At 46.2% G+C, this 24162-nt stretch overlaps 1 protein-coding gene across 2 annotated transcripts in view; it reads right to left on the bottom strand.

Moving 5' to 3' along the window:
- The window catches only part of Kif6 (kinesin family member 6), a 307139-nt gene that overhangs the window by 142302 nt on the left and 140675 nt on the right, over positions 1 to 24162 (bottom strand). For both annotated transcript variants that reach the window (XM_050165072.1, XM_050165073.1), the window contains exons 11-13: positions 15739 to 15844; positions 14459 to 14594; positions 11192 to 11407 (exon numbers count right to left, since the gene is read on the bottom strand). In XM_050165072.1, the coding sequence (XP_050021029.1) occupies positions 11192 to 11407; positions 14459 to 14594; positions 15739 to 15844 (458 nt within the window). The remainder of the gene's footprint in view (positions 1 to 11191; positions 11408 to 14458; positions 14595 to 15738; positions 15845 to 24162) is intronic.

The raw sequence follows: 24162 nt of genomic DNA, 5'->3' as shown, positions 1-24162 counted from the left end.
CTCCTCAGCCTTACAGGGTATGTTTTATAATTCAGATAATAAGTATAGTATACATTTATGATTAAATATTCACATATTTTCAAGTAATATGTAATCAGTAGGCTTAATTGCTGATTACCTACAAAATACATTATAAATAGTAATATTACTTGTATATTTATATTACTTACATTTTATATAGATTCACACAAGACCATATAATTATATATTCACTTGTGTACATTAATACATACATTTATATTATTTATGTATAATAATGTATTTATACATTTATGTACTAATTCAAAAAAGTATGTTTTTAAAAATAGTAGTTAAAAATAAATGAGGCAATAAATGGGAAGATTAAGGCAAATTTTCAGGAGATCGTTATTTGTAATATGTTCATTCTTAAAAGGCAAACATTCCAAGCATCATTTGCAAAATTAAGGATGAAGCTACCTGTGACATTCTTTTGCTAACTTATGCAGGCAATCACCACATAAACACAAACTCTTAGCATCCTGAACCGCTGCAGATGGCAAACCTAGGGTCCTTTCTGGTGTGTTCAGTCCTTTGGAATGCTTTCCTGGGGAACAGCTGACTGTGGCTGCTCCTTTCTGCCCCCCCAACCCTAGGGTCAATGTTGAATGAGGGCTGTGTGCACCCTCACGAGGGTAGCTACCCTCCAGAGTAAGACCCTCCTCCTCCTCTTTCCCCATCCACACATCCTCATGCGTCTCCATTCAGAGCTGAGATCTGCGCTGCCCATAGGACACACCCTGAGCCATGCAGTTGCTGCTTCCACTTCAGTTCTGTTTTGTTTCCTTTTGTCTTGGAGACAGGTTCTCCTAATGCAGCCCAGACTGACCTCCAACTTGTAGTAATACCATTGACTCAGCTTCCCAAGCGCTTCCCAGATTCCCAAGGGACAACAGAAGTGAGGCCCAGCACCCAGCTCTTGCTTATTCTCTTCAAGGTGCTGATCTCATTTACCAGGAAGAAACAATCCCGAGTCAGTTTCAGAATCAGGGAGGAAGGGGGTATTTGGGGCACAGCATCTGCAGCCTTTGCAGTAGGGTTTTACTTGGGGGAGGGGGCTGGGAAAATACTGGAGGGAGAAGACAATGGTGAGTGCTGGTGAGAAGTCTGGGTGTGGCAGGAACCAGTGACTGCTGTACTCTTTACTCTGCTGTCTGTGATAAAAACACCCGTGTCCAGTGACTGCTGTTCCAGTTAGTATTCTGTCGCCGTATTCAGTAGTATTCTGCCACTGTGATAAAAACACCATGTGCAACACAACTTAGGAAAGGGCTTGTGGTTTCAGGGGGTCCATTCTGGGGAGGAGCCATAGCAGACAGTCACAGCGGCCAGAGCAGGAACCTGGGAGCCTGCACTGCAAGCCTGAAGCAGAGAGGGCAACTGGAAGCCTCAGGGCTATGAAACTGAAACCCCACCTCTAGTGACAGACTTCTCCAGCAGGGCTGCCTTCCCTAAGTCTCCCCAAAGAGGACCACCAACTGGTAGTCACAGGTTCAAACATCTGAGCTATGGGGTTATTCCTCATTTAAACAACCGTGCTGTCTGGCACTTGTGGTGCTGGTGGGGTCACAGGCTGAAGAGAATTCCTTCCCTTGAACATAGCACATAGCAGTAAGGTAAGATCAACTGCTCCTGCGTGGTGGAAAACTGGGTCTCAGACCTGGTGCCGCTCTTCTGCAAAACAAAGTTCTCCTACAGACATGGCAAACTGAGCGCTGATGCCACAAGCACGGGGCTAATGAGCCCCTGTGGGTGCCATTCGCTAATGGCAAGAATTGATTACTTCATGCTGAATGTGTAATTAAAGCGGGGAGAGGTAATGAACAGTTAAGTTATGAAACGGATACGGTAATCAATTAGGTTTTTACTTCTGCTTAGAAAAGTCTGAGGAAGTGTTTGTCTGCTGTCTATCCAAGCTGACACAGTAAGATACAGAATTGATGAGTTCAGAGAGAACAATAGACTGCTAAATTACATTTCTTGCCCTGTAGGACATCATCAGAAAGCTATCCCAAGCCTGGGTGAGGAAAAATCACAAAACCCACATTAGATAAAGTGGTAGTTCCCAACATCTCATGTGTTCCAACAACCATGCTGGTTCTGCTTATGTTCTGAACCAGTGGGTAAGAGACATCATGGAGACCACAGGAGACAAGAGAAATGTTGGTACAGCCAAGGGCTACTAAAACTTGACGGAGTTGAAAGATGTGGAACTTAACCTATGAACTGTAAATCTACATCTTATATAGTTCTGCACTACAAATACAGCAGGACACTTGTTTACTTTAGTTCACACCAGGAAGAACAGAAGAGGACAGGATGCAGAGGACCCAGAGCAGGACAGGATGCAGAGGACACAGAGCAGGGCAGGATGCGGGAGAGGACACAGAGCAGGACAGGATGCGGGAGAGGACACAGAAGAGAACTGGATGCAGGACAAGACACAGGACAGGACAGGATACAGGAGAAGACACAACAAGGTGGAAGAGCTGGTGTGCACGCATGTGCTGTGGATGTATGGGAGGTATGCATTACCTGTCTGTGGAATTCTTGCTCAGCAGTGATTGAAGTGATTTAGGCTTGCTATTATCTCATTGCAAGCTAATGGTTAAGCTTGCTCTTCCTCAGGTTATATCAAGATTGTAAAATGAAATGCTAACTTTTATTGTTATATGGAGGAAAGCAATATGGGAGACACAGGACTCGAAATATTTGTATAGCCTTATGAAGAGAATTGCTTAGGTGTTAACTTGTGAACACTAAAACAAATTAGTATGAACAAAAGGGATAACATTCATATACTCAAAATCCAGGCAGGGATTATCCCTCAGTTCTGTTACTGCACGGTAAGTGGCCATGAAGGGTTAGGTAAATTGTTAAGATCGCCTCTCCAGATGGTGCTGCAGATGGCCGCCGCCTATCACCTGGTTAGGTTGAATTTATAGATGAGAGGCCACTCCAGTCTCACGCAATATCACTGCAACTTTGTACAATTGGTAAATGTTCAGCATTTATGAAAATGAAGCTCCTGGAGCTGGAGAGATGGCTCAGCACACATTGCTCTTGCCAAGGACATGAGTTCTATTCCCAGCGCCCACATCAGGAAGTTCACAACTGCCTGTAACTCCAGCTCCAGAGGGCTCCTGGACATGTGTACTCCAGCCTCCTCAGACATGTGCACTCACATGTATATACCCACAGAAGGCATGCACAAAACCGTACGATTTAAATAATTCTTTAAAAAATATAGGAAACTCCTAAAAAGAGATATGCAAATGTATTGATGGCACAAATACTAAAAGGAACCTTCCGCCTCAAAGACTCAGGATAGCTCAAAATTGGATTTTAGCGGGAGTGAGAATGGGCAAACCATGGTCTGTGTCTGTGAGCACCCTGCTTTCGCTGCATCTGCTAACTTCTCTAAGGCATTTGAGTCTGGGAGCTGCTCAGGAAGCTCCTAAGCAGCCCTTGTCTATCGCAATTGCATGCTTGGTTCTTAGCTCAGACGGTATGTCCGTGGAGCATAGAACGCAAACAATACTGACACTCACTGGGCAGCTTTGGGGTGCTTCGAGGCACCTGAGAAACTTCCATTGCGGTGGGATGCATTGTCAATCATGGTATCAGTTATAGCCTTGGTTATTAATGTTACAAAAATATTAATAGCAAAAAGGCTTAGCTCTAGAAAGACCCTCACACGATAGGGAATACATCATGCCGAGATTAAGCCAGTACTAGGGTCAGCCTAATTGAGCAGTTTGGGTCCTAGTTCCTTTGTGCCTAGCAGAGGCTATATGCTGATCCTCAGTTTATGAAGCTGCATAAACAGGTGCAAAGAGGCAAGTTTTGTATTCAGCAACGTTCCCCACAGCCAACAGCACATCACACGCTTTCTCAGTGTGCAACAGAGTGTAGTAGCCCGTAGCCTGTGGGAGACCGCCACATACTTAAAGAGAAAACTTTGAGAAGTGTTAGGTGCTAGAATCTGATTGTTTTGTTTGTTTGTTTGAGTTTTTGTCTGCTTGTTTTTCTGTTTCAGAAAACTAGAATCATGCTGGGCTAGAAATAGAGGAGAGAAGAAAGACCGGAAGCTGCAGCACTTGGTGCTAATACGATGTGAGCGTCGACTCTAATTGCTCTGAAAAAGAACTCCACAGAGATTTGTACACTAATCCACTACACAGACATCCTTATTTGTTCTCTGGAGCGGGTACTTTGGTTTTGTTCTAGGAATTGAACCCATGGCATTGTACATGCTAGGCAAACATGGCACTGAGCCCCAAGCAGTGATCCGTTACAGATGGCCCATGAATTCCTGAAATGGGGCAACACTGCAAAGATCGGAGCAAGGAGTTGGGATTTGGGGAAGAAGTTAGGTTAGTTTAGAATTTCAAATAATCAGTGAATATGTTTCTTAGCAGAAGTATATCCCAAATATTGCAATATTGCATGGGATCTACTCAAAGTTTTAAACACTTAGCAGAAGAAGTTCAAATCTAGCTGGATGTTTTTTGCTTCTATCTGATGAACCTTAAAACATTTGAGACATCTCCATTCATCATAGATACAAAATAATCACTGCAAAGAATGTCACAGACATGGAAGCATAGGTCCACCAGGTCCCATTGCTGACAATCAGGAACCCAGAAAGTACAAAGGCAGTGTGACAGAAATAGAGGGTTTCCTGACCGTGACACTCCACAGAGTACAGACAGGTCTTTCCCACACATATTCTTGTGCGACAAATAGTAGCACAGCCCGAAGAGTGTCAGCCACCTCAGCCTGACATCATAGGAGCAGAGTGACAAATTCTGGCTGTGATGTCAGAGCGACTGAGAGATGGGATTTGTGGTTTTCCTGGGGTTTTTGAGACATTCTCATTCTGGAGTCTTGGCTGGCCTGGAACTCACTATGTAGACCAGACTTCCAACTCGGAGATCCACCTGCTTCTGTTTCTGGAGTGCTGGGATTAAAGGTGTGTTTCACCATAACTGGCTCAGTTGAGGGATGCTTTATCATCATCACGTTTTATGCTGGAAACTAAGTTCAGATCTGTTTCTTGGTTTCCAAAATACAGATCACACCAACAAAAGCATTTACACGTTTGTTGGTATAAATTCCAGACTTTGATAAAGAGGAGGCTGATGGATTCCTCAAACTCCAGGGGAAGCCAGGTGCTGGCGTTTGATGTAATTATTGTACCTCGTCAGAGGACGAACTTTTAGGACCCTCCCTCGAGGGAAGGGAGAGAGTAAGGACTGGTTAGGGAGTCCAAAGCCCCAGCTCCCTGCCCAAGCCTACACAGCAGAGCCATGGAAGAATTCCCCTGTGTCTCCATTTCTCCAGCTTTAGTAACTGTATGTTACCTCCAGGGTAACCTGTGGGGGCCTCTCAGCAGAAGAGACACACACCCTGCAATTTAGGGGACCATGGAACCAGTTTTGTAAAGTTCTATCTGAGCAACAGGACACATCTGTGAACCTACAAAGCTATTGCCACCATTGCAGAAATGAGTCCAGGCCAGTAGCCCATCCCTCAGACAGCTGTTGGATTCTTCCTCCTGCCTCTGTCTCCCTTCCCCTCATTTTTTTAAAATGAGAGACCTGGGGATTGAACTCAGGCCCTTGTACCAAGCACTTTACCAAAAAACCCATCTCCTAGCCCTGAACTACTTTTGAGGAAGCGTGCAGGTCCTTTTCCTTAAACTCTCACCTCACGGAATGACAGTTCTACCCACTTCTGTCTCCCTCCGACTGGACTGAAAGCACCACAGGTGCTTACAGATGTGATTTCATATAGAACTCAGCACCAGGTACCCAGGAGCTGGGCCCACCACAGTGGCTGGGCCTTCCGCCATCAGTCATTAATCAACAAAATGCCCACAGGCCAATCTGATGGGCAGCAGGCTCATCTTCGCAGACGACCCTCGTCCGTGTCAGGCTGGCGAAGGTAACTGGACAGAGTACCCGAGAGCGCAGGCTGTCCACTGCAGCTGGCCAAACACCAGAAACTCATTCCCACCAGCCCAGAGTGCTTCTTCAGAAAGTAAAACTGCTCATTCCATACGTTTGAGGACCTCACTGGGGTCACAGAGACACTAGGTTAAAGTTTGGGGGTGCAGAGGCCTCAGAGCAGACATCTGTGTATGCATCCCCACATCTTTCTCCACCTGGCTTTCATTTTCAGGTCTCGGTTACTCATCTTCTCTGCAGGCTTTCCAAATAAAGGTTCAAAAGACACATTTTCTCCAAGAAAGTGTGCAGGGCATTCCTGGACCGAACTGCCCTGGGCTTTGCAAAAATGCATTTTCTCTGATAAGCATGAAGGTGGGTTTTGTCTCTCCTGGATCTTTTCTTCCTAACTTAGTGGAGGGCTAGATACAGCCAGACTGATAAGCAGTAGGTTTTGGTCTCAGGAAAGCAATCTGGTTTGTGTCTGTGGTTCCCCTACAGGCCAGAAGAGTCCCAGAACCTGACATTGGGGTTGAGCTGCCCAGCGAGAGTGCTGTGAACCAAACCTCTTAACTCCTGAGCCATCTCTCCAGCTCCTTCACCTATTATTATTATTATTATTATTATTATTATTATTATTATTGACAGGGTTCTTGCTGAACCTCAGCTCACTCATTCAGTGAGGCTGGCTGCTCAGCGAGCTCCTCTGCCCCCACAGTGCTGGGATAACAGATGTATGCTGCTGTGTCTGGCTTTCTGCTGGAGTTAGAGTTGTAAGCTGTCATGTGACGCCATGTAAGCACTAGGATTGAACTCAGGACCTCTGGGAGAGCAACACAAGTCCTTAACCACTGAGCCATCTCTTTATCCCTAACCCCACACAATTGGTTTTATGAAGTGTTGCCGATGGAAACCAGGGTTCTGTGCACACCAGGCCAGCACTCTACCAACGGAGCCACATTGCCAGCCCCACCAAAAAAACAGTGGGACTTTCCAAAGTGAGTCTAAACAAATCCTATCTATTATGGAAACCACAATGGACATTTAGTTTCCATATCAACAACTGAAAATCCCAAAGTCTGCTTGTGTCCACCTGGCCTGCAGCTTGAACAAGGACTTCAGGTCTCTCCAGTGAACCATAAAGTCAGCCCCACTTTCTAATTCAAAGGCGCTCACGTGCAGCATAAATCAGAGGGGCTGGAAGAAAGGGACACACTTTTAGCCCAGTCTCAGAGATAGTCAGTTTGACCTACTCTGCATTAGAAACAGCTCTGGATGGTTAATAGAAATGAAAACACCTTCCCAAGACAGAAAAACTTCCAAAAGATCAAGCTGATCGCTCTAGTTTACATAAACTGTTCCTATATAAGCCGCTCTGGTCATAAACGTCTAATCGGCTCCCAGGATCTGAGACATAATCAAGGATCCCATTACCTGGCGCTCCATGGCTCTGATTCCCCCACAATTTTCATTCCTATTTGTAGTCTCTGCCAGACAATAAAGCCGGTTCCCCTACAAACCCTTCCCCAGATGGTTAGATCATTATCAGTCCATTTGTCGGCTGCCTCCCACGTTCAGATCTCCTGGAACTCCAGCAAGAGCAGTAAAGACGGCTCGAGAGCACTCGGATGGGAGGCTTCTCCAAGGCTTTGACCTCATGTTTTCTTGGACCTTGAAAACAATTGCCGTGGTGTTTTTCAGCAATTTTCAATTCAAGTAAACTTGATTTGTTTCCAAACAAGACCGTGGTCCCTATCAATGGCAAGATGAAGGGACGGGGAGGCCCTGGACAAGATGGAGGGACGGGGAGGCCCTGGACAAGATGATTGTAACGATAAGGGAAGAGGGAGCGTTCTGAGAAGGGAGATGGTGGAAAAAGAAGAAACAGACATTCCAGAAGTCAGGCCTACAACTAGGCTCCGATGGTGGATATGAGGCCATTTTTGCAAACACATGACCATTCAGAAATCAGAGATGTTCCACCGTGGACTTAGCTTGAGCCGTGTAGGACAGGTGTCACCTGTCATATGGGCCGTCAGTGGCTCCCCTCTGACAGAGGACAGATTAGAGTAGCACTGCAGATTTAGTTAAGACTGCTTTTATGTGGTCTGGGAGTCTTCAGGAGGAAGACCTAGACACAAAGACCCTGGGAAAACTGGTTACCTTCATGTTTAGGTCTGAGGACTGGGCCAAAGAGATGCCCTGATGTAGCAGGCTGGGTAAGGAGACTCAGCAGTGCCTGCCCACATTGTCTTGGCCTGTCTTTGTGGCATTCCTTTCAGGGTAGAGGACAGACCCTCCCTCTGACCCTCCCTCAGAGGTCTTTTGATCCAGGCAGTCAAGGTAAACCAGAGAACCTTTCCTGCCAGCTCTTACATGGGTAGTCAGGAGACAATTTCTAAGTTTCATGAGTTGCACTTGGAGAGAGGGGTTCGGGATTCTATGCCTGCCTTGAAGGAGAGGAAGAAGTAGGAGAACGAAAGACAGGATACGGTCAGAAAGAAAATTTTTTTTTGTGGCTTCCCAGTGTCCTGTGGCTCAAAATAAGCAGCAAAGAAGTGCCAGTGCCAAGCTCTGAACATGTTTCTGGGCCCCAGCAGTGGAGCTGCTCACACGCATCCACAACGGCCCAAACTTCTACCTGGTCCCTGTAGGACCAGGAAGACGGTTCTCATTTCTCACATCTGCAGAGATGATCTCAGCCACTCAGAGAGACGGTTCTCATTTCTTACACCTGCAGAGACCATTGCCAGCCACTCAGAGACCTGGGGGTTCCCTCGCCCTGACTTCCCACAGCCTAGGCGCTACCACGCCCTGTGCACTCCACCTCCTTAGCACCCAAGATGCCTTCCCTCTCTTAGAATGTCCAAGCTCTGGCACAGACTCGGGAATTTTAAACTGCTCATGGGTCTCAGCACCTGCTCTTATGTTTGTCTACTCATGCCACCACACCTGCCCTTCCCACGGAGGCTTGGCAAATACTCAAACAACGGGTTCCCTCTCATTGGATTAGTCTCCCCACCCACACCTGAGCCTGGCAACCTTCTGGATCTTTCTGGTTTTCTCTGACATGATCCTAGTATGTGTTCCCTCAATGTCTCTGCTCTCTTGGTCTGTAAGCATTCCAAGGTCAAAGCTGTGTTTGTCTATACATGTCCTCATCTGCAACTTGAGAAAAAAAACCAAACCTAAGCCACAAGATAACGATTAAATGAGTTAATTCGAAGTGAGACTTTAGCCTAGTAGCTGGTATATACAAGGGTGGTACAAACCTTGTTTATAATAAAGTGTGTGCTTGGATCAGCAAGACAATGAAGTGGAGACGGGGGCCTGCAGGATGACCTAGGCCAATCAGAGGAGCCAAGCGGTTCAAGGAGAGACCCTGGATGCTCAAACATTGTTGTCTGACCTGCACATGCAGCCTATGACAACACATGCCCATATCTATAACCACACACAGTAAATACATTACAATGCATAATTTCATAAACTCTGTGCTCCACAAATACATGCAGAATGGACTGGCCAGTGAAGGAATTCACCAGTCCAGGTCCTGCCCCCATCTATCCCAGCCAGCTGCAGTTTGTAATAGAATGTAGCAGGTCTGTGTGGAAATCAGTGCCAGAGAGGAGTCAGCAACCCTTGCTGTTCTTCCTTCCCTGCCACCAACAGTCCAAACACATCTTTGCTTCCCTGGGGTTTGGAATCCATGCTGCCGTGTTGTGGAAGAACTAACTGAGGCACGGTGATGTGGATATAACAGATGTACGAGTGAGGGATCACAGAGTCCTGTTACTAGATGCTGTTTTCAGTAACTAAGGTGCTCTGCTTAGAAAGCCTAGTCTGCTTTCTTTTCTTTCTTTCTTTCTTTCTTTCTTTCTTTCTTTCTTTCTTTCTTTCCTTCCTTCCTTCCTTCCTTCCTTCCTTCTTTCTTTCTTTCTTTCTTTTTATGAGACAGGGTTTCTCTGTGTAGCTTTATGGCTGTCCTAGAACTCGCTCTGTAGACCAGGCTGGCCTCAGACTCACAGAGATCCACCTGCCTCTGCCTCCTTAGTGCTGGGATTAAAGGCGTGCGCCACCACCGCCGGCTCTGCTTTCATTTCTGTTGTAATGAAATATTTTGATCAAAGCAACACAGGGCAAGGAGTTTATTTCTTAACATTTCCAGCCCATTACTGTTTGGAAGTCAAGGCAGGCACATAAAATGTTACCCCCACAGTCAGGAGCAGGAAGAACAAATGTGGGGATCTTTGCTCGCTCACTCAGATACCCTTCTTCACTCTTCAGCAGTCCAGAATGCAGACCAAGAACAGTGCTCTCCATGTTCAGGACCAGTCCTCCCACTTCCAAAATACACCTCTGTATTACTGAGGGAGCACACACTGGAAACAAGCCCCCACAGCTACTCTAGACCGTCCATAGGAATACAATACAGGCCTACAGTATAGGCCAACCCAATGTAGACAAGTTCTCACCTGAGGATTTGAGGTCATTCTAAGTTGTAGCAAGTTGACAAATAAAGCTAGGTGGCATGGCACCAGGCTTGCAAATGAGACCAGACCAGATGCCTCAGAGAGTTTCCCATGCCAGGTGGTCCCTCCTAACTAATATGTACTCGGGAAATGCTATCTTCCATGGCTAATAGGGTTTGCTTCCTATCCCTCTGCACCGTACTTCAGACTCCTGGAGTCCAGGTCAGTCATGGACTCCACTACAACAGCCAGTGCACAAAAGGAAGCCCAGACTTCTAGTGAGGTTTTAGCAGCTGTACCAACATCTCCATCAAACGCTAGAGATGGAAAATGTGTCTGTGGGTGAGCCCAACCCTGTGAGAGCCTATGATCTCACAGTTTCGTCACTTGACTGTGGACAGCTTACATGGGTTTCCATAGCAACATCACATGGTGCCACAACGTGGATCTCATTCTTCCTTCCCTGTCACAGGAAGGGACTTCTTCCCCTCCCTCGGCCGAAGCTGACATTTCTACTTGTGCCTAGACCCCCGTGCCTTCACACCCACACCACATCACAATCCACTATGATACACGTGTTGATTCTCACCCATTCACTCACAAATTTTGGAAACAGGCACTTCACTTGAAAACAAGTAATTCTAACAAACACATCGACAGAAACTTGGCCTTTGCACGGTTCAGACAACAGGATGTGGTGTGGAAATCCATCACGGGTGATGAAGAATGCTGGGAATGTAGGGAACCCACCTGTTTTTCTGTGGAGCAAACTGGATCTGTGCCTGCAGATGCTGAGGTCCTGGGCCTGGCTCGGGGCTGAGGGGACTGAGGTGCTCTGAGCTGCTGGGCTCCCAGGAATGAAGGGTGAGTTCCGGGGCAGCCTAGCATCATTCTTCTCCATCTTCGATAAGAGGAGAGCATCCTGAGTTTTCTTCTTTTCCTTTTTTAACATGTTGACCAGGATATCTGAAATCTGATTTAAGGATTTAGTCACTCTTAAGAGGTGATCACGATCAGACAAAAATTCAAAAAGAAATCTCTATCCCCAACCAGACAATTGCAACCACTTTGGATAGGCTGGCCGCAGGAGGACAGCAACTCCTTGGATCTGCGTGTGCAGAGGTGGGCGGCTCAGGAGGGAACCAGCCTTTCACGGTGGCACAACAAAAACTATCCAACTGAAAGGTCGTTGAAATGCTGGTTAAGGCTTGTGTGAACAAGTAGAAGGGAACCTGGGGGTGCAGGCACTTGGCGGACTGCTTGTCCAGCATGCAGAAAGCCCTGAGTTGTTCTGAGCACCGCATTAAGTCTACCCCAACACTCTGGGCTAGAAGGAAGATCAGAAGTTCAAGGCCAGCTTTGTCAACTTAATGACTTTGGAGACATCCTAAGCTACACGAGACCGTCTTCTTTTCAGGAACCCTGCAAAAGGCTGGCACAAAGAGTGCAGATGCTCCCCAGTACTGGGGGATGGGGAAAGGCCTACACCCGAGGCTTTCCGGTCACTGTGACCAGGCAAAATGGCTATCTCCAAGTTAAGTGAGACTTGTCTCAAAATATGAGGTGGAGAGTGATGGATAAAGACACCTGATATCGACCTTTGGCATTGAGGAGAGCACGTGTGCACATCACAGTCACACGCAGGATTCTTAGAAAACACAGGAAGAGTACAGGGGAGAAGACCGCTACGCAGGATGGAGGAGGAGCCCAGTTTACACATGATTTTGAACATGTAACATGGAAACAAACTGACTTCCATATTCTTCCTCAAGTTGATTTCTAGATGGCCAATCAGTTCTCCCTTAGAATATTCTATGTGGCTTCCAAGCTTGCCTTGTTAGAATGTCCTGCCCAGAGGCGGATCTCTCAGAGCATCTGTGTCCTGGCTTCCCATCGTGTGTGTTTCAGGTGTTGTACTCGTGGTTTTACACACTGAGCCCTCTCCCCGGGTTTTCTCTCCATTCATGTCGCCGTTCTGAAGCCAAGTCTCGGGGCGCAGGAACCTCCTGACTTCTCCAAGTGTGAAGTACCTGGTGTCGCCCCTGTGAACAGCCTACAGGATCCAACACAGTGAAGAGGGTGGGGGCTGGAGCACGTATGTTTCTCGTTCAGTCTCTCTCCTCTATGAACACATGCGAGCCAGCCTGGACTGGTCCCTCGCTGCCACCTCTCATTTCCTTCCTCCTCAGTGTGTAGATGCGCATAAGCCCTGGCGAGTATTGAGTGGTTGGTAGGAGTATTTAGGGGGAAGATCCCAGTCTAGGATCAAGGCCAAGAAAAGAAACAAAACACAGACTGGGCTAGGGCCAGACCTGAGCCGTCCCTGGAGATGGATGGGGTAAGAGAGAGGGAAGGAATGCAGGGCGACACCACTGTGGGCAGCACTCGGAGACAAGGGCGTGCGTGGGGTGCAATCCGCAGTTGGACTCACCACTGCTGGCTGGGTGATAAAGTAGCTAAGACTGACTTGACTCTGACATGGGGCCTGCTAAGACTCAACTAAAATTAGACACTGAAACTAATGAGGTAGCTCGTCTACATTGTTTGGATTGGTTTTTACCTCTTTACCACTGGTTTTCCTTTGTGTGGATTATTTGTGTCTATGTAAGCTCCTCTCTCTATGTGTATGTGCGTGTATGTGTGTGCTGTATGTATTTGTTACGTGTGTGTGTGTGTGTGTGTGAGTGCTGGTGTCTGCAAAGTCCTGAAGAGGGCATCAGATGCCCTAGAACTGTAGCTACAGGTGATTGTGTACCACCTGATGTGGGTGCTTGGGTGTGTGGGGTAGGAAATCAACTTGGTTCCCCTAGAAGAGTAGCAAGTGCTTTTAACTGCTGAAGCATCTTTCTAGTTCCCCTACACATTGAAAAATTGTATGAAACATGAACACACAGCATGATATTGGTTCGTGGGTCCCTAACCCCGTGTTGGGGACTGAATCCAGGCCTATGTGTCCAGCTCCTGCAAACTTTAACTGCTCAGCCATCTCCCCAACTCCTGTGTAGATAAAGACTTTTTATGTATTTTGTATAACAGCTATACTTAGTAATTTTTTAAATGAATAAAATATGTTTATAAAAATTTGGCAAGCTATTTCTTGTGAGTGTTTAAAGACTATATATGTCATGAAAATGTCAAATCTTCTACAGAAGATTGAAAGGTAAAAATAAGGAACAGTACTGAAGAAATTTCCAGAGTCCTAAGGTCTAAGCAGCCCAGCTGGGACTCTTTAGCAGTAATTGCTTCTGTCTGCACCTGGGCCCACCAGCAGCTACTGCCCTGAGCACCCAGAAGACACTGCCTCTGGGAGTCGAGACCAATGCTGTCTTGAGCACTCAATCTTTGCTCACTCACTGCCTAACTTGGGAACATCTGTATGTGGGACTCGGGAGAAGAGATCTGCCCTTTAAATAAAAAGTCACATCTAAGCCAACTCTCTGTTTCTCATAAACTAAATGCCATATGCCATCTTTTTTTCAGTCATCTTTTGAGTTTCACCCACACACCAGCCACAAATTCTGGGCCACGGTGAGGCTGTGGTTAACATGGGGTCTGGTCAGCTGGCTAAAGATAACCAGCTAACTTACTGACTCTGGACTCAAAACACAAAGCCCACCACAGAGCAATCAAAATATATTTGAATAAGATTTAGTATTAAGAGTCGGTATGGTACTAGCAAGAGCAGAAACCTTCTTTGTAAGAACAACTGTACCAAGGCTTGAGAGACGGATCAGCTGGGCAAGAGTAACTTGACAACCTCAGTTAGATTCCCAGGTTTCATGTAGTAAAAGGAGAAAACTGATTATCCTCTGACCTCTCCAGGTGTGAACACACACACCGACAGCAACAACAAAACCAAGCTAAAATGCTAATGCCAGATGTTTGCTTGAGCTCTGCAGGTGTGACCTCAGTGTGAAGCAGGCTGGGAGAGGCTGGGACACCGAGGAACGCGGGCACATCACAGGGCCAGGAGTGGGGAATCTACATGTTTCCCCGATTCCAAGCCAGAAAGGATACTGATTTCATTGTCCCTCTGCTTGAGCAGGTCTCGGAGCGTTGTGTGTTCTTCATCCTTCAGTGGCTCTTGGCATGCTTGGTGTGTGGTTTCGGAGGAGGCTGTATTCTTCATGTTGCCCTTGTCATTCAACAGCTTCTGCAAGTGGGGGAAGAGCCTACTGAGCATGCCCACATCCTGGGGAAGAGCCTACTGAGCATGCCCACATCCTGAGTTTCTCTGCTGCTGTGCTGGCTCTAGCACACACTGGTCACACATGGCTGCCCTTACCCTTCCCTTTCAGGCAGTTACCGTATTGGCTGGATATGTTTTCCTTTCTCCCTGCCTTTCCCATTTCCCTCTCCCTTAGCTACTTTCACTTCCAAACCCCCTTAAATAGTATCCCTTCTAGATTCCTCCCCCTTGTTGTGAATTTATTCAAAATTGAAGCATTCCCTCTCAGAGTGAGGAGGGAAGCTCCATGACTCAGGAAGCAAAGCAAGAAGCAAACAAAACTTCCAAGGCACAGGAAGCTCCTGAAACTTATAAGTCTCAGAAGGTTCTTCCCCCAAGGTTAACAAGACAGTCACTGGAGGGAGACTTGTAATGTGGCCTGCAGGTGACAAAGGAACTCAGGCTATGCAGTTTTTCTGAGTCATCACCCATGCTGGGGTGGGACTTTCAATGACACATGTGCTCTGTAACCTTAATAAAGTCATTGCTTCACTCAAATAGACTTGGCAGAAGAACCCATCCGTTCTGTTACTGCTAGATAGATGTCTGTTTATATCTCTACAGAAAAGGGTACAAAATGTTCCCTTATCTTACAGTATCTTTGCAAAGTGTACAATATTACACATGAAAGCTGGTGACATTCCCACTCCCTATCACAAAAACAAAACGTCAGAGGCTGAGGAAAATTAGTAAGTTATTCAGATAAATAAAAATACTGGAAAAAACCTGAACACACTCATCTTTAAACTGTTTGAAAATGTGTGTGTTCACATTTCGTGTTCATGTGTGTGTGCACATTTGTGTGTTTCAGCATAGACATATTCTGGGCACAGGACAGGGAGACTCCTGGCAAAGGAATCAGGAGTCCGTGGCCAGAGTTTATTTGTAAAGCTCGATACGGTCCCTGCAGCTGCCCAGCGATAGTCACAGCCTGGCTGGACGCGCAGGCTGTTTTCTGCATGTGTGAAGCTGGGTCCTGGTGTTTCTAGAGTTGGTCAACAGGAAGAGTTTTATTGCAGTTGGAGCATGGCAGGACATGGCTGAGACTGGAGGAAACATTGACATTTACCTTAAAATGATGAAAACAGTGATGGATTTTACGCATATCAGCGCCAACTTCCAGTCTACTCTCTGGATCTTGGTCTTCCAAAAAGGATGCTATCAGTGTTTCCAGCCTAAAAAGCACACAATGCATGAGAAGGGCGAGCTGGAAACCCGGGGCCCGATGGCGGCAGGGCACTTGAAGCACGGATACTGCGCCTGCATTATCTTAGAATTCACTTCTTTATTTGACTGTGAAAGTGATGGGAGAGCATATTGATAAAGTGAAATCTGCAACTATACATTTACTTGGCTAATTTCCAATGAATGTTCACATGCAGGTTTCCAGATAAAACCTACCTGTGGGCTGGAGAGATGACTCAGTGGTTAAGAGAGCTCACTGCTTTCCAGAGCATCTGAGTCAAGTTCCCAGTGCTGTTTAGTGGCCCACAATCACCTGTGACTCCAACTTAGGGGATCCAAAGACCTCTTCTGGCCCCTGAGGGCACCGCATGCATGGGTGCATTCATGCGCATGTACGCACACACACAAATATATAGAAAATTTTAAGAGTCATTTGATTTCTATAACCAACCCTTTTCTAGCCACATAGAACCTTTTGCCTGTGTGTGCCAAGCTGCCACATTGTTAAAGTATAAAAATAAAGAGTTCCTATATTAGTTGCCGCCCCCAGCAGCGCTCCTTCAAGCATTCTTGGTGGACCTGTGGCATCCACAGTGGTTCTTCCAATATCCCCAGGCTCCCCAAGCCTGCCACTGAACACTTCCCCTGGGACCAGTGAGGCGCCTTCTCCCCAGACTGAGAAAGCCAAGCCATGGCTGCACACTGTGCCTTCTCTCCTCCTCAGACAATAGTGCTGCCTCGGGTGGCTCAGGCTCTCTCCACCTCTGTCCCTAACTGAGAACTCTTCCTTCTTCTCAAGGCTCTCTCTCCCACTGGGCTTCCCCCGACATCTTCATCATTATTCCACACAGACTCTCTTCTCTCCACGTTCAGTAATTTTCATGTTCTCCTTATTCTAAAAATAAAAAATACCCCCCTTTGGGGAAGAACAGACAACCCTATACCCTATTGGTCCTAAACTCGTTGGCAGTATCCCCTGCCCCTGCTGTATTCTATAATCTGAGGATGTGCCTGTTCCGTGCCATTCTCTAATTGACAGGATCTCATGAGAATCACAGCAGGGTTGGGTTTCAGTCAGCAGAGGGCTTATCATGCAACCAAGAAGCCTAAATTCGGAACTCCAACACCCATGTAAAAAGTCAAAAGTGGGGTGCTTGCCTGTAAATCCCAGTGCTGGGCAAATAACAGTGGTGAACCCCTGGGGCTTGCTGGCTAGTCCGTCTAGCTGAATGGGCAAGCTCCAGGTTCAGGGAGAGACCCTGTATCAAACTATAGCATGGAGATAGCAAACATTGACCTCTGGTCTCCGCATACATGCTCATGTATATGTGAGCATACACCTCTACGCATGTGCAGACACATGAACACACACACAGATGACAACAACGATGATATAATTCTTGATGCTTTGTGTCCCACCCCAGCATTAGGTGCTCAGTGCAAATACACAGGTTAGGAAATGGATTCATCTCATTGTGTTGAGTTGCGACCTTAGAAGGGAAGGCAGAAGGCAGAGGGATGATGGTCAGAACCTAAGCTGCAGGCCTCTGAGCAGTCCTCATATCTTCCTGGCATGAAGAAAACATGTGCACACTTCCAGACACACGTCCCTTCCGGCTGTTACCAGTGGCCCCACACGGTGTACGATGATTTCTGTCTCAGAGCAGACTTAGGTTTGTTTGTATTTCTTCCTGCAGCTATAACATGTGCTAGCTGAGGCTGTCAAGTATGAGACAATTTATGTTGTAATTCTCTCTTCTGACTTATTTTTGTTTTCTTGAGACAGAACCTTTCATCATAACCCAGCACGTCCTCACATTCACTAGGTAGCCCAAACTGGCCTCCAACTGATGCCAGGCCTCCTTCCTCAGCCTTCGGAGATTACAGAAATAGCCACCTACCTACCGTTATCTTGTAATCTTTGAGGATTTTCTTAAGATGTAGGACTGTTTCGACTTTCACATTTTTTTTCTCTCGAGACATGATTTCTCTTTGGCTTTGGAGCCTGTCCTGGAACTAGCTCTCGTAGACCAGGCTGGCCTTGAACTCACAGACATCCTCCTGCCTCTGCCTCCTGAGTGCTGGGATTAAAGGCATGCGCCACCACTGCCCGGCCACTTTCAGTTTGTGTGCGTGTGTATGTTGCTATGATGAACCACTCTGACAAAAGCACGTAAGGGGTGTTGTGGAATATCAGGTAAAGATGTGTTACATTTGTTTCTGCTGTGGAATATTTGTCTAATGATGCAAAGATGTGTTGCATTCTTTTATGTTGCGTTTGTTTAACTCTGTGAAGCTGTGTTACTTTGCCGTCTAAAACACCTGATTGATCTAATAAAGAGCTGAACAGTTAATAGCAAGTCAGGACAGGGATTGGTGGGGCTGCAAGACAGAGAGAATAAACTGAAGAAGGAAGAAGAGGGGAAGAAAGAAAAGGAGAGAAGGATATTAAGGGCCAGCCAGAAATGGAATAAGAAGGAAAGAAAAGATATACAGAAATAGAGAAAGATAAAAGTCCAGAGGCAAAAGGCAAATGGATTAATTTAAGAAAAGCTGGCAAGAAATATGCCAAGCTAAGGTCAGGCATTCTGGGGGGGGGGCAAAGAGTAAAAAAATACAACTACACTCCTCTCTCTCTCTCTCTCTCTCTCTCTCTCTCTCTCTCTCTCTCTCTGTCTCTCTCTCTCTCTCTCACACACACACACACACACACACACACACACCTACCTAAATTATCAAAATAATCATCATTTAATGACCACATTCTCTATTCTCCTAAAAAAAAAAATAGCAGGGAACTTAATCAGAGAATACTTAAGAAACAATATTATGGAGAAAAACCACAGATACAAAAGTGCCATTTCGGCTAACTGTAAATGTTTAAAATTATTTGTGTGTCTGTGTGTGCATGTACGTGTGTGGGTGACCACAGAAGCCAAAAGAGTGTGGGCCTTTGGGGCTGAGTCACAGGCATTTGTGAGTCAGCTGATATGAGCGCCCAGACCCCAACACAGGTCCTCATGATACATCAGTGACTGCTCCTGGCTGCGGAACCTCTCTCCAGTCACGAAGTTATGAAATACATAAGATATCAAAAGTGGTCATGAGTGGTGGAATTAAGTATAATGAAAACTTTATTTTCAGTCATCTCACAAGACTAATAAAAGGAGTAACACGGGTAAACATGATACAGAAGAACACGCTGAGGATAACACGAATAAACATGATACAGAAGGAGTACACGCTGAGGATAACACGAGTAAACATGATACAGAAGGAGGACACGCCAAGGATAACACGGGTAAACATGACACAGAAGAACACGCTGAGGATAACACGGGTAAACATGACACAGAAGAACATGCTGAGGATAACACGGGTAAACATGATACAGAAGGAGAACACACTGAGGATAACACGAGTAAACATGATACAGAAGGAGAACACACTGAGGATAACACGAGTAAACATGATACAGAAGGAGGACACACCAAGGATAACACGGGTAAACATGACACAGAAGAACACGCTGAGGATAACATGGGTAAACATGATACAGAAGGAGGACATGCCGAGGATGGCATCCAGTGAAAGGCCTGACTTTGGGGCCGGGAGACTGAGCCTCAGGTGAGACTGCTCCAGACAGTGGCTGGGAAATGCAGTCACGGAGGCAAGAAGTGGGCAATCAACAGGTGTCCATCTCACAGGATCTCTCTGGGTGAAGAACTGCCTACTTACATGAAGGGTGTAAGCAGGTTCAGTGAGATGCTGATGATGAGCAAGGGACACACATGATCCCAAACATATCTGACAACAGGTGACAGCAGAGAGTGACCTGCCACCTGGACAGTCTGTCCAGCCCTGCTGTCTGCTCCTGCCAGGCCTAATGCCCAGCCCACGGAGAAGGGAGGCGAGAGCTGGATACTGGCTGACTTTCTCCAGGCTCCTCACTGCCCTTCAGCTTCCTCACAGTGCTGCAGATCCCCCTGGGCTCTCGTGAGCACCCCTTACTGGCCCTTCGCTGTAGTGGCATTTCATTTGTATTTTAATAAATAAAGCTTGTCTGAAGATCAGAGAGTAAAACAGCCACCCAGGTCAGCCTTACAGACCAGGCAGTGGTAGCCTACCTCTTTAATTCCAGTAGCCACACTAGTTTGCCATAGAATCTGGGTGGTAGTGGTGCACGCCTTTAATCCCAGCCCTAGAGAGGAGTATAAGTCGGAGGAGACAGCTCTCAATCGGTCTCATTCTGAGATTCCTGGAGGCAGGATCATCACTTCAGACTGAGGTAGAGGTAAGAGCCAGTGGCTGGCTGCTTTGCTCCTCTGACCTTCAGGTTGACCTCCAATATCTGTCTCTGGGTTATTATTAATTGTGCTACACTTAGCCCTGATCCCTTTAGAGGTGATGGTACCAACAGAAAGGATCAGAAGTCCCTTTCTGGGCCTGGGGTGGGTCACGGCACACTTCCCTTTGCCCCACTGCTCCCTCATCTCAACTTAGTTATCCACCCACTGCACGCTATTTGCTGGTATTTATAAGGATTGGAAGCAATGGGCAGGTTTCTGTATGAAGATATAATCTTATTTCTATGCTTTTGCAACAGAAGAAAAATAATAGTAATTTATTAAATGTCTACACTGTTTAAGTAAATAACGACTGCCCATGGCCAAAATGAGAGGTAAAAAGAATATAAATTAATTAGCCCCTTGTATTGACAACTCCTTCTATAAAGTCTACGTGCAGCGTTTGAACTCCTTGTTTGCTGCAGGCAGACACTATGTAAACACCAGTTCTATTACATAATCTGTGATACCTGAGGGATTAGCTCAGAGGAAAGATGATGGTGGCATTGTGGGTCAGTGAGCAGAGATGCTAGACAGGAATGAAACAGCTGGCAGGAGAATGAACAAGACAAGCCACGCTGGGGCAGGAAAAGTGACAGCAGAAGCCAGGCAGGGTAGGCTAGAAGGCATGGCAGAGACTGGAACAGCTAAGACAGAGGCTAAAGTGCACAGGCAGCTTCCCAGAAGAAGGCAACCAAGACCCAAGTAAAGGACTGGGCACCAGAAGCTGGGATAGGGAAAAGCCCCCCACAGAGAGCCCTTGAGGCCAGTGCAGAGACTGAGGCTGGGGAGGGAGGGGTGGGAGTCTGACCAGAACATGTCCTGGGAAGACAAAGCCATGGGAAAGGAATAGAGCTGGCAAACAGGAGGACAGGGGAGAGAAAGGCTTAGGTGAACAGAACCAAGCACACATCTAGGAAGAAAATCAAAAGACTTAAAGGTCAATTGGTGAGGTCTGCCCCTCCCAGCCGCACACCCCACAGCTGAAGTCTCCTCAGGGTTCCTACCTGCCCAGCTGCTCCTGAGCTGAAGAGGAAGAGGAACCTAACCTTTGTTCCACAGCTCAACTCTTCTTCCATACAACTGTCTTGGATAAAACTGAATTTGTTGATAACACCAAAGTTTCAAATATACAATTCTCAGCTCATTTCTTTAGCAAAAAATTTAAATCACAGCCTTGTTTTAGAGTTTTTAAATGACTATACAAATGCATGTATACTTAATTACACAGAAAAACTTGTAAGAAGTGTTGAATGACTGACTGAAAGGATCTTGTAATGTAAAAACATGGAGTAAATCTGTAGTGGTTTGGATGGGAATGGCCTCCATTGGCTCACACACTTGAATATTTACTCGCCAGTTGTTGGAACTCTTTGGGAGGGATTAGGAGGTGTGGTCTTGTTAGAGGAGGTGTGGCCTTTTGAAATTTTAAATGTGCTTTAAAGTTTTAAAAACCCATGCCATTCCCAATTACCTCTCTTTCTGCCTGTGGTGGCTCTCGCCTACTGCTCCAGCGCCGTGCCTGCCTCCTGCCATTCTGTGCCATGAGATATGACAGTCATGGACTCACCCTCTTAATAAACTCTTTCTTCTGTAGGTTGCCTTGGTCATGGTGTCTTACCACAGCAATAGGAAGGTTGCCTTTCCATGTGATAACAGTCCACAACTGTTTAGAAACACATTCACACAATACTAAATCTAAAACAAATTTATATAAGTCAAGTCACCCAGTATCATTAAGTACTAGTTATTGAATTAAATCTGGGTTTATAAGGGAACTACGCCCTCAGATGCAATAAAGAAAGTAACAACTTAATAGAAGTTAGACAAACAAAATTCTGTTGCTATGGTCTGATTGCTTACTCCATAGCTCAGCTTTTGCCCGCTGATGGCTCATCCTGCTTTTGCTCGATCAGTGTTTGTGGGAGACTATCAGAAACCAGGTGTCAGGTGGAGGTGAGGTTTGCTATGTTCACAAGTGCTAATTCATACCACAAGGCTTCTTTAAGAGGCAGGCGATCTGGTGTTCTCTTTTGATCTCCACAGGACATTACACTCATGTGATGTGGGAGGGTCTTCTGTCTATGTGTTACTTTCATTGGTTAATAAAGAAACTGCCTTAGCCTTTTGATAGGTCAGAACATAGGTGGGTAGAGTAGACAGAACAGAATTCTGGGAGGAAGAAGGCAGTGAGGAAGACACGATGAAGCACCGGCCCAAGATGGACGTAGATTAGAATCTTCCCAGTAAGCCACCACTTTGTGGTGCTACACGCATTAATAGAAATGGGTTAATCAAGATGTCAGAGTTAGCCAGTAAGAGGCTAGAGCTAATGGGCCAAGCATTGTTTAAATGAATACAGTTTGTGTGTTGTTATTTCGGGTATAAAGCTAGCCGTGTGGGAGCCGGGCAGGATGAAAAGCAGCCTGCCACTCCCTCACTACACTCATGTGTACAAACCCATAGGTGTGTGCACACACACAGACACACATACATGCACTCACACACACGCACTCAGACACATATACATGCACACACAGATACCACATACACACATACGCAACACACAAACATACATACACACATATACAGGCATTCACATACACACATACACGTACACACATGCGCACACACTCGGAGATACTAACTAGCTTAGTTTTGTCAACTTGGAACATACTAGAGTTAGTGGGGAAGGGTCACCTCCATCAGATTGGTCTGTCGGCAAGTCTGCAGGGACATTTTCTTGATCGATGATTGATATGGGAGTACCTAGCTCTCTGTGGCTGGTGCCACCCCTGGGCAAGGGGTATATAAGAAAGCAGGCTGAGAAAGCTTTGGGGAGCCAGTCAGTGCAGTTCACAGACTCTGCTTCTGTTCCTGTCTCCACTCACCCCCACAATGAACTAAACCCTGTAAGCCAAGTTAACCATTTCCTCCCCATGTTTTTGGTCAGCATTTTGTCACAGAGAGAAGGAAAACTAAATTATAAATACATTAAAGAATCAAAATAAGTCCTTAAACTGGGTGGTGGTACCTCATGCCTTTAATCCCAGCATGAAGGAGGCAGATAGAGGTGAATCTCTGTGAGTTTGAGACCAGCCTGATCTACAGAGCTAGTTCCAGTAGACAGTCAAGTCTACACAGAGAAACCCTGTCCTGAAAAACCAAAAAATAAAAAACAAATAAATATAAATAAATCCTTAAAAAGATATAAACATTAAAACAAAAGCTTAGAACTCACAAATCACGAGGAGCAATGAGCACAGATTCTGAGAGCAGTAAAAATCCTGCAGATACCGAACCGTCTGCTCCTGCAGACATGGAACCGTCTGCCCCTGCAGACACACGCGGCTTCCTAAGCCAGGAGCAAGTATTGGACATCTGATGAAAGAGCTGTGTAGACCCAAAAAGCCCACTGTGTCAACTGTAATCTGTAAATGAAATTAGCATCCACGCCTCATCCTTCTTCGCTTTGGTTGATTAGAACCCTAAAGGGTTGAATTTAGGAGGATAAAGGAATCACCCATGTGAAGAGAGTGCCTTGATGGAGACAGGCCTATTTAATCCTATTAGATAGCGATTCCTTCAGTACCCAAGAGCTTCCACAGCCCCCAATGATAATTAACACAAGCCGTGGACCACACTTTTCATTTGGGTTTTAATATCTTCAAAATGCCATGTCAGGACCCAGTGGCTTCATGCTGGAGTACAGAGACTGCATCTGTAGTGAATTAGTCTCCCGGAGTGCTTCAGAGATTTGATTTCTATAAAGTGGGGGGGATGCACACTAGCCACCATGACCTCTGGGAGGAATAGCTCCTAGTTCAGGTTAGTGCACACAGCCAGCCATTTCATCAGAAGCGGGAAGAAGGATGCCTGGGAGGCAGGACCAAGTGAGCAGATAATCCATTCCCCTCCCCCACTGGTGAATGCTGGATTGCTTGGTCTTTTCTCATTCAAGT

Source organism: Alexandromys fortis, unplaced genomic scaffold, assembly GCF_014885135.2.
Source record: "Alexandromys fortis isolate MF-2015 unplaced genomic scaffold, M_Fortis_MF-2015_v1.1 scaffold_121, whole genome shotgun sequence".
Classification (NCBI taxonomy): domain Eukaryota; kingdom Metazoa; phylum Chordata; class Mammalia; order Rodentia; family Cricetidae; genus Alexandromys; species Alexandromys fortis.
Note: the sequence above shows the minus strand (reverse complement) of the source record. Positions and strands in the feature narration are given on the sequence as shown.